Source organism: Centrocercus urophasianus, unplaced genomic scaffold (assembly GCF_019232065.1).
Source record: "Centrocercus urophasianus isolate 14NV4802_14NV808 unplaced genomic scaffold, USGS_Curo_1.0 seq_17, whole genome shotgun sequence".
Classification (NCBI taxonomy): domain Eukaryota; kingdom Metazoa; phylum Chordata; class Aves; order Galliformes; family Phasianidae; genus Centrocercus; species Centrocercus urophasianus.
In genome coordinates, this window is record NW_024884722.1 from 1,062,751 (window position 1) to 1,073,706 (window position 10,956).

The 10,956-nt window shown below is 46.0% G+C and overlaps 1 protein-coding gene across 1 annotated transcript; it reads left to right on the plus strand.

Moving 5' to 3' along the window:
- The first annotated feature begins 2,916 nt into the window (after positions 1-2,916).
- On the plus strand, positions 2,917-8,648 carry CUNH10orf143 (chromosome unknown C10orf143 homolog). Its single transcript, XM_042818881.1, has 4 exons — positions 2,917-3,010; positions 5,332-5,472; positions 5,600-5,665; positions 8,392-8,648. Exons 1-4 carry the CDS (start codon positions 2,948-2,950, stop codon positions 8,419-8,421), a joined length of 300 nt encoding a protein of 99 aa, XP_042674815.1. The 5' UTR covers positions 2,917-2,947; the 3' UTR covers positions 8,422-8,648.
- Positions 8,649-10,956: the final 2,308 nt, after the last annotated feature.

Below are 10,956 nucleotides of genomic sequence, written 5' to 3' on the forward strand. Positions count from 1 at the left end.
TCAGCCGGCGGTGTGCCTAAATGTGGAAATGATCAATGTCTATAAGTGGTCTTTGCTTATGAAGTGGTCCTGAGGTTGGGGTCACTGAAAAGTCTCATACACCTTTATCCCGATGCTGTTAAAAAGATGCTCGCAAAGCTGCCTGTGCTGTCCTCATCATGGGCCACATTGCCAGGAAGAAATGGATAAGAAACGTGGTCCTTCAAAATGAACGACTTCCTCTGTAGCCTGTATCAACCACAGCCACGTCAGATAATTTAAAGCCTCGCTCCTTAATAAGGTTGGCGAGGCATTTTCAAGGTTCATTTGGAAGGTAGAAACAAGGATTGCAGTTACAAATGTATGGCCCCATTGAGACGCCGGAGACCTAAATCTCCCTAACACGAGGCTATATTTCTGGGCATCCCATATGGAGTATTTGGCAGCACGGTCCCAGGGAAACCCAGGGCTTCAACGACTCCAGATTGAACAACAGGCAGCAGGCCAAATTAATCTGGCAGGGCTCCCACAGTGCCCAGTTGATCTACTGCTCACCTCCAGTTGCAAAGGACTTGGTTAACAGAAGAGATGTGCAAGTCTGGGAGGCACAAAAAGGAGAGAGATGGTGCTGCTCACGTTGCTGGCCCCGCCTGAGAATGTTAGTTTGCAAAAGAATGGCTTTACATGTGCTAATCATCTTATTTCAGAGTCCCTGAGATGTATTCAGAATATATATAAGCTGTGTTTCTGTATAGAAATAGCCTTTATTGGTGTGTGTGCACTGTAAAGTAAAATTAAATAAAATAGGAGCCAGGCACAGGACACTGAAAGTGGTAAGATTGGATCTCATAATAGAGTCTGAAAAAAATAATGATAAGCAAAAATACGACCCGACATCACGTGGCCTTAAGTTGCAGCAAGGTAAGTTTAGGATGGATATCAGGAAAAACTTCTTTACAGAAAGGGTTGTTAAGCACTGGAAGAGGCTGCCCAGGGAAGTGGTTGAGTCACCGTCCCTGGATGTGTTTAAAAACCATTTGAATGTGGTGCTCAGGGACGTGATTTAGTGGAGGGCTGTTAGAGTTAGGGGAGCATAGTTAGGTTGTGGTTGGGTTTGATGATCTTGAGGGTCTTTTCTAAGCTGGGCAATTTTGTGATCCTGTGATTCTATATTTGCACTCCCAGATGCATGACATGATTAAAAAAATTGGTCTAGAAGAATCACAGAATCAGAGACTGTGTAGATTTGAGAGATTAAGAGATTTTGTAGCGTGAACACTATGAAATAAAGAGCAAGTATTCTCAGATAGGTTCAGGTTGTGGATGCCCCATCCCTGCAGGCATTCAAGGCCAGGCTGGATGTGGCTCTGGGCAGCCTGGGCTGCTGGTTGGCAACCTGCACACAGCAGGGGAGTTGAAATGAGATGATCACTGTGGTCCTTTGCAACCCAGGCCGTTCTTTGATTCTGTGATTTAAATAAGACAGAAATTTGCCTTAAGATGTGGCAGCTCTTGGTGTAACAGCAGTGGGAAGGGGCTATGCAGCTGACATTTCCCAACCTTTCACCTGCTGTACTCTAGCAGAGTTAGATGGCTGTGTCACAAAATGCTTGTTTGACTGTAGTGTATCCTATTGTTCTAAGAACGTGAATGTAAAATGGGAAGCCAGTCTGCAGCACTGGCTCTACTGGCAAGGAACATAAACAGGCTCTTGGGGGTGGAATTGGAAGGTGGTTTGAAATAATTAAATAAATCTGATTTGATGTGAATGGATTTGGGCTTGGTTCAAACTCAGCAATGAGTTATGCTTCAGATGTTGTGCAAACTGGATTACCCAGATTTAGGGTTATTATTTTTTTTTTTTTTTCCTATCAGGCATGTCAATTGCCAAATTAAAAACAACAACAACAAAAAAAGAATCTGTGGATTAATTTTTTGTGGTGCACCCGCAGGCTCAAAGAATGTGACAGAGCATACTGTGTAAGTACAACTGGATCCCTAGTGCAGAATAAGCACTGGAAGGAATGCCAGGGATAGCTTGACAATGCAAATAGCTTGATTTAGCAGAGCAGAACAGACAAGCGGAGTATTAGATGTTCCCGACAGAGGAGTTAAGCCTGTGCTGGTCTCAAGACCCACAAAAAAAAACCCAAAAAACTAAAAGGAAGACTCAAATATTATCTGTGACATGCAGCAACAGGGAGTGACGAGCTCTGTTGGATTCTGCTAGGTCACACTTCCTCCCATGCATTTTGTTTTCTCCCTTTTGGTGGGAGATAGCTGGTGCAGGAGAATCATATCATAGAATCACAGAAACACAGAACGGCCTGGCTTGCAAAGGAGCACAGTGCTCATCCAGTTCCAACCCCCTGCTGTGTGCAGGTCACCAACCAGCAGCCCAGGCTGCCCAGAGCCACATCCAGCCTGGCCTTGAATGCCTGCAGGGATGGGGCATCCACAGCCTCCTTGGGCAACCTGTGCCAGTGCCTCACCACCCTCTGGCTGAAAAACTTCCTCCTTATATCCAACCTCAACCTCCCCTGTCTCAGTTTAAAACCATTCCCCTTATCCTACCACTATCCATCCTCTTAAGCAGCCGTTCCCCCTCCTGTTTACATGCTCCCTCCTTCTCCAGCCTGACCCATCCCAACTCCCCATAGCACCGCGCTGCACTCCCGCACATCCCCGTCACCCCGACGTAGGGAGGAGCCCGACAGCGCCGTTATTGCTCAGGACGTGCAGAAATAACAGCAGATAAAACTTGCTGCGCTCTGCTCCTTCCGCAATACTCCGAGCTACGGCGGCTCAGCGACCTCCCCCGGGGCAGCTCCGCTCACCGCCCCAAGCCCGGGCACGCTGCCCTCCGTCCCCGGCCCCGCCCCGTGCGGGAGGTCGGCAGTGCCCGGAGCGGCAGCGGGTCCAGGCGGGGCTCGGGAGCTTCCCGAGCCGCGTGTGCCGCCCCGCCGCCATGGAGGCGATGGCTCGGGGGCGGCGGGGGCTGCGGGAGCCGGAGCCGGGAGAACCGGAGCGTGTGAGTGCCGGGGGTCGGGCGGGGGATGGCGGCCCCGGGCGGACGCGGCGGGCTCAGAGCCCTCTGGCGGCGACGAGGAAGGGTTCGGCCCTTCGGGGTTTTGAGCCCCGGCCTAGAGGTCGTTCTGAAGGCTGTTGTCGATGGCAAAGATTCCCCGCTGCTTCTTCTGCTCCCGCTGTGCGTCGTACGGAGGGACGCGTGGTTGATCTTTGCACGTCGGCGCGGCGATCTGCACGCGTTTCAGGGACGTCCTGCGGGATGGAGCTCCGTGCTGGCGCGTTTGCGGTGTTTGGACGCGGAGGCCTTTGGAGGCGGCGCTGCGTGGAGCGCGGCGCTCTGAGTCGCGATCCCTGGGGACCCTCCCCACTCGGGACAGCCCTCCCAGCCGCGTTCTGCAACCTTGGTTTCACTTTTCATAAGAAGCAGCCTCGCTGCGAGGCCTTCATCCTTTCAGCAAACACACGTGTTTTCCCAGGACTTGCCAGCTGGGAGAGAGAGTGACAGAACATCTGCTCTGCGAGCAGCCCTGTTTTCTGCCTGTTCTGGGACACGCTGTGAATTGCTGGTGCTTGTCTCCAACTACGTTTCAAGCTGGAGATGTACCACAGTCTCTCCCTAACAAAATTAGTCATTTTGACGCAGTGCGTGGTTGCCTTTTGACTGGCTCCCTCATTGATCCTTACTCATCACAGGCACTTTGAGCCCTGTGCTAAATGCGTTCCGTTCACAGGCAGGATTGATGTATCGATTGTTTCTTTCCAAAGAGAGAATTCCAGGAGTGAACCCTTCCCTGCAGCCAGCTCTGCCAGCAGTTCCCACAGATCGTCTTGGCATCACTGTGATAGGATTGTCAGCCAGCTGCTCTGTGTGCTGAATTCCTGTCACTGGTGCTAGATGTCTTGAACTCCCCCAAAACAATGCTTTGAGTTTATTTTTAATGAGCCAAATTTCCTCTGGTACATGGCAGTGAGTCATTTGTTGCTCTGTTCCTTCATCTCACACACCGTGCCGGCTCTGCTGCTGTAGCACCATGCTCTAGCTTTTAATAAAGGACAAGTTCTGCTGCAACAAAGGGAGGAGAGCATTTTCCCAGTGGAAGGCAATCTGCCTTTGGAGGACCTCCTCAGACTTTTTATTATTACATTATTCACTTTCTTAGTACAATACATATTTCACTTTTTGATTTACTTCCCGTCCAAATATCCTGTATTCCTTGATAGCGTGCTCCTTTCAACTGTTTTCCACCGAGGTTCCTGTTGTATTGATCCATTTTATTTTTACATAATGTATTCACATTTTCATTTAGTTTCCGTGCTTCTGTAGTCTGTCAGTGGCAATGCCTCTCCCACCTGTGAGATCCTAAGTGAGATGGAATGTTGTTGCTCCTTAAAAACAAACTTTGTTCAGAAAGTTGTTTCAAAAGCATGTGCACCTCCTTGGGATTCGGTCAGAGCCAGGCCCTGAAATGTCTGCATCAGTTCTGATATTTCTCATTATTATTAATGTGCTGCTACAGTTTCAAAGAGCATCTTAGTGTCAAAGAGCAGTCACAGGCCAAGGGCAGTTCCCTTCTTAGGGATCCCGATTGGTGCCTGCCCCACAGCTGCCCCACAGCTGCCCCTCACCCTTCTGGGTTCATGACACGCTTTGCACACTGAGGCATTATCTCAGCAGACCTCCAATCTTGCACTGGGATGCCAAGAACTGTGGGAAAGGCATCCCCACTTAGCACAGCCCATGCTCCAGAGTTGGAGCGATTTGCAGGAAATCCAGAAGTCCTTCAACACCAGGTAACAGTTCAGGTGAGAAGCAGGAAGCCTTGATTGTTTGGGTAGCAGAGGAAAGCTGTAAGAAGGGGACAGTTTGCAGAAAAAGACACAAATAAATCATTACAAAAGATGTCTTCATAGCTGTCTGACTTGGCTGCGGGGTTTTCCTTCCGTTTCCGTGGTTTAATTAGCCGTTTCTAAGAACTTCCCATGATCCGCTCCTTTGATAAGCCCCATCTGAAATTAGATGCTAATGGAGGGTGACGTATCCTCTTTTCCCACCGGCCTTCTCTCCCCACGTTCTGAAACTGAGGCTCAGAGACGTTTAGTGAGATCCGCACACGTCCCTGCTCACCCAGCGCCAGGCACGGTGCTCCATGCAGTGTTTGTGCTCTGGCCCCGTGCTTGCAGGCTGCATTTACTAACTCGCTGCACTGACTGTTCATCCCAGTGAATATAAGATCCCTGTCAGTCATAAGCAAATCCTGCAGGCTTGTACCCAACGGCCTATGCCTTCTAAAGACACGCATATATTCCTTTTTATTCTTTTAGAAGCGAGTGTGCAAGCCCTTAGAAGCCATTCCAAATGAAGTTGATGCTCACCTCATTGACTGTGCTATGGAGCTGGATTCTAAACAGAAAGTCTCCTCTGGCTGTGGTCCTTGGGCTACAAAGACAAAGCAAAACTCTATGGTATGTTTACACCGCCAACATATCTATTTATTAGAGGGCATTTAAAGCCAGTTTTGTAATAAAACTGCAAGTAATTGTTTTTTTTGTTCTTTTTTTTTATGGTTCTGTACATGTTTTTATTAATTAGATTTTTGAAAACCAAGGAAGCAGAGGTACTGCCCAGCCTTGCCCAAGATGCATTGCTGGAGAATCTGTAAGTATATTAACCTTCGTTCTGTGGCATAAAAGATAGACTTGTTCTTAAGTATTAGATCCATAAAACACAAAGTTAATAAAAACCACAATTACATTTCTCAGGAATAAAGCATGTAAATAAAAGAAGGCAGATTGATTTAGCATTTCGGAGGTATGCCAGCAGAGCACAAACTAATATGTTTTCAGCAGCAGTTGGAAAATATGGAGACTGCAAACACATTTTTCACATTCACACTAAAAAGCAGAGTTTAGGAAGTAACTGAAGCAAACAGTAACATACAACTTCCTCTACCTTGTTATTATGTCTTCTTTGATTTACGGAATCATAACAAAATACTCAGGATTCCCATTCTGTTTCTTACTGTTTCCTCTAACTCGATAGTTCCTTTCCAAAGAGCAGATATACAGCACACCATCTTACACTGCACTACACTTATACTAGACCCAGCTTTAAACAAGTTGGCTAAGGAACAAGTAGCCAGCAAAGTTCAGCTCAGGCAGCCTGACATTTCAGAATAGCAGTGCAAGTCTTTGGACAGCTGAGTATTGCTGTCTTCTGGGCCACATCAATATGGAAAGTAAGCTGGGTAAAAACAGCTTTTTTATTTGTGTAGGCTGTAATCAACAGCTGGGATTTGGCACAGCATAGTATGGAAGAACACTGCAGTGGTAGTGCTGCAATCTCCCACATAAAGGTGATGGTTATCTTAAGCACTTTCTGTTTTACTATTCATTAAAGGCCAAACCTCAAGAGAGAACGGCTGAGAACACTGAAGGACGTTATGGTGCTCCTCCAGTTTCAGTTGTGCAGATTTTCATAGATCCACAGAACGGCCAGGGTTGGAAGGGACCTCAAGGATCATGAAGCTCCAACTCCCCCTGCCACAGGCAGGGCCACCAACCTCCACATTTCACAGCAGCCCAGGCTGCCCAGGGCCCCATCCAACCTGGCCTTGAACACCTCCAGGGATGGACGGGGCATCACAGCCTCTCTGGGCAGCTGCTCCAGCACCTCACCACTCTCATAGCAAAGAGCTTCCCCCTGACATCCAACCTCAATCTGCCCTCCTTGACCAACCAAAGTTTCAGAAGTCTGTTAAGCCTATGGGAGCTGGGAAGGCATTTACTGTGTAACGATCTTCAAATCATAATTAGGAACCCAGATGCCTTAGGATATGTAATTCACCTTTTCAACAAGCATTCATTTATTTGGGTGTAATGAAGAGCTGGAATCTCCCATTTAACTGTCCTGTGCTGTCAATATAGTGACTCAAGTTGGTGTCATAAACATCTGGAGCCCTTGGATAGCTACTTGCTAGACTTCTTGCTGAATTAGACTCATACCATGAGTTGAAATAGAAGCTGCTTTGCTCAAAGCTGGCTGATCTAAAATGTGACTGACTCAGATTCTGCTTTCCCTGATGTTCCCTGTAGCAGTGCCAAAGTTGATCGACGTCTGTTGCGTGGTGTCAAATACCAATCAGAGTTCAAGGAGCAAGGTGCAGTGTTTGGTGATGGAATAATCAAGTTAGTGTATATATTCAGTTCTCCATTATTTGAGTCATGGGCCTGGAACAATCTGGATGAAAGAAATGTGTGACTGCTTTTGCACCCATGGTTGCACACCACGGTGTGCTTTTGCAGAGGGGAGGGATTCTTTTTGACTCTGGCTTTCAGTCAGCAGGGTTTGTTAGTTTAGACATAATGCCAGGCACAAAGACAGGGCTAGAGCAACTGGGATTGTGTTGTAGTGCATCTGAATGCATGCTGTGCTGAGCTCATAAAGCCACCCTGATAGAATCTGGCTCATGTGGGTGTCCTTGCATCTACAGCACAATTTATCCACAACTCCTCTAACTGTGGGTGAACTGACTGTACAGATCTGTCAGTTGTGTTTCCTTCAGATCATCAGTGATTTGCAGCCATGACGTGGTGGGTAACACGGTTACACTTGGATAAATTTAGTAGGACTTATATTAGTAATATGTTCATTCTTAAAATAATAAAAAGCCTACATTGAGCATAAAATGTGTAGTAAGCTGATAATTTTCTTCAGAATTAAAATTTCACCTTGGGAAAATGAGCTTGTCACAATGAATATGCATCATGGAAGTCCTTCAGAACAGCTGAAATGTCCCTAAGGGAAGAGCCTCCAGGTAGCAAAATAAATAATGTTGCAATGCTTATTCATAGTAATAATGTTAGAGAAACTGTATGCTACTGATGGGAGGGAAATTCAAAAGCATAAGAGCTCACACTGGAGTAAGACAAACAGAATACAGGCATACAGGACTGAGGTGATTCGTCTTGCATAGTCTTCTCAGCATTGTACTTTGCATGAGGAACCTCATTCACACCAGCTTTCCTGAAAGCATGTAAGTCTTTGTTTCTACACAATATGCCATGATTTTCATAGTGTATTCAAAGGGAATATCACTTCTTGACTTGCTCTCTTAACATTGAAGCTTGTTTTTGTAGGCATGATCACTGCCACACGTTTCAGAAGGGACAGCAGAAGTGCATCAAGCCACAGTTTGAGATGAGAGCAGTACTGAAGTTGCAGCTGTTTTTAACCTTTGTCCACGAGTTGTTTGGGAAAGCTTGGAGCATTTGAGGTGCTGTCAGCACAACTGTCTGTTTCTTTTACAGTCACATTTGAAAATGGATACTGAGAAAAAGCTTCAGGTTTTGATCATCTTGTCACATACCATCTTGTCATTTCAGGGACACTTCAGTCACATCCTGGGCTGCTAGAGATGGACAGACAGCAGACAAGCAGCACTGCTTCCCTTGCTGGGGTCTAGAAATGCACCTGTGAGCAGCGTACAGCTGGAGTACGTTCACTCGTGGCAGATGTTCAGCATGCTGCTCTGTGTGTCACTCCTCCATAACGCCGTTTGATGCCACCGTTTTTACACTTGAAAAAATGCTTTTGTACTTAAGGTATCTCATATGTATGAAAAAACATGTTTCTCATTTAACTTTTTGGAGCAGTTAAGCTGATTCGGCCTTTGGCCCAGTCTTCACCTGGCCCTGGACCAAAGGCTGTGCTGATACAGGGTATTTCACTGTCTCACTTAGGCACTTTCTCTGATGTTCATGAAGGTTGTCGTTGTGTTCACATTGGTAGTGGGCCTGCACTTCTGCCTCAATTGTATAGAAGCGGGCAGAAAGGGAGGACTCTTCAGTTCTAGATAGAGAGCTGATCAGCTTGACAGCTATGCAAAGGCCAGTAAAAAGCCTACTGAAACTTATTTTGTTCTAAAATCCAGAATATGCATCCATTTCAGGTATCTTTCCTACATGCCAAACTCTTACTTGATTTACAATAGGCACAGTTTGTGAATGTGACAGATAACTACTTGAAAGAAAAAAAAAATCAGTGTTATTTGAACAACATTATGATGCAAAGGCGAGCGGTGCTTCAGATCTACACAGTCCTCTCAAATTGCTGAAGATACCATCTGATGCTCTGGGATTCCTTCTTTCCAACTGTTGTGATACTAGAACAAGTCTGTTTCAGCTTGTTACCCAGCTTGATCTTATTGGCTTGCCACAAATAATTTAATCAGCATTTGGGCAGTCTGCAATGCTGTGTAATTTTTAAACACCTGCAGGTTTTAAACTCTGAAGGTATCCAAGTTGTGTTATTTGGATGTGACACTTCAGTGGCTGCTCTGGAATGGAACTGGCTGCTGTTCAGAACAGAATAGCAGCATGCTTACCCTCTGCATTAGATGGAAATTTCTGCGACCTGCCAAGGCTCAGGAAGAAAGCAATCTCCACTGTCAGAAGTGTCCCCTGTTCCCGTGCAGCCTTTGGGCAGGGTTCAGCCCACCAGCAGCAAGGCAGGCAGAACAGCTTCCAGCCTCTCCTGTTCTGAGGGCAGTACTCAGTATAGAATCTGAAGTAGCAGAAGTCTACTAACAGGTCTTTAAAGATCACTATCCCAGTGGTGTTTATCGCAATGTAAAATTCTTAGAGAAGTCTTATCGCAGTCCTAGAACACTTCCCATACTGTGTGTGGAGCTGCAGCCGTAGTGTGAGCACTGAGTTGGCTTTTATTAACAAGATACTCTTCCCAAGTAGATGAATATCATATAATTACTGAATTTGGTTAAGCGACAGGTGGGGAGATAAGTTTATTAAGTAGAGCTGCACTAAACTGACACCCAGAAAGGTTAGTTAGGAAAGAATAGATGTCCTCCAATCCCACACAAATTTTACATCCCTTGGAAACGGGTCATTGCAAAGTGGGATTGGGCTGGATGATCTCCAGAGGTTCCCCTGACCCCTGTGATTCTGTAGTTGTATAATCAATGGATATTAAGATGTATAATCAATGGATACTAAGATGTTATAATCACAAAAAGAACAAGAGAGTTAGGCAAAGTAGACTAGGATAATAGGAGAGAATAAATGGAAGGCTTACCCATACGCTAGGCTCACCTATAGAAAGCACCCGAAGAGGGGATCTCCAGCAGAGATCCTTCCCCACTGGTAGCCAGCTCTTCAATAGGTCTAGGAGGGGTGCAGCCTGGCTTCTGGCAGCACAGCTGAATTGCCTTCACCTGTGCTCCTCTGGCTGGCTCATGGCTCGCCTCAGGTGATCAATCAGAGGTTCAGGCTGTGACTCAGCAGTTCCCATGTAGTTCTGCCAGTTGTTTCAAACACCCCCCAGCTTCCTTCAATGATATAGGCTGCTCAGAGATCAGATCACTGAGAATCACAATGGTTGTGTTACCTTGAAGGTTATAAACTCATCTTGAGCTCTCCAGCTCCCAGTACAGCTTGATACAAGCAATAGTATCTATCCAAGCTGGAAAGGAACATATGCTCAGTTGAAATGATAGTAGTGCATGAGCGAATTCCCAATATCCTGATAATAGAGTGCAGAAGAGTAAAGTAAAGTGGTTTCTAAACACATTGTTTTCTCTGCAACTGCATATTTGTCACTGGGTAGCTAGGCTGTATTTTGTGGGCAGTTCATTTTTACAAGATTTTCCAATTGTTTTTCAGCCATGTCAGCCAAGAGAAAAGATGGCTGAGCTTCAGTTTCTGTGCTGTAAAGACTGAGATAGTTACTTTGAGTGTAGAAGGCTGAAAGGTATCTAAAAGTTTAGTCAGTGCAAAATGACTCAGAACCTGTTGGGTGTCAATGCTGGAAAGCAGCTGTTAGCAGAACAGTATGCAGTCAAAATGTAAGGTGTCTTAAGAAGAGAAATGGCACTTGGACTTGTTCACAAAGTTTTCTGCTAGAATATATTGCACCAAAGAAGCACCATATTG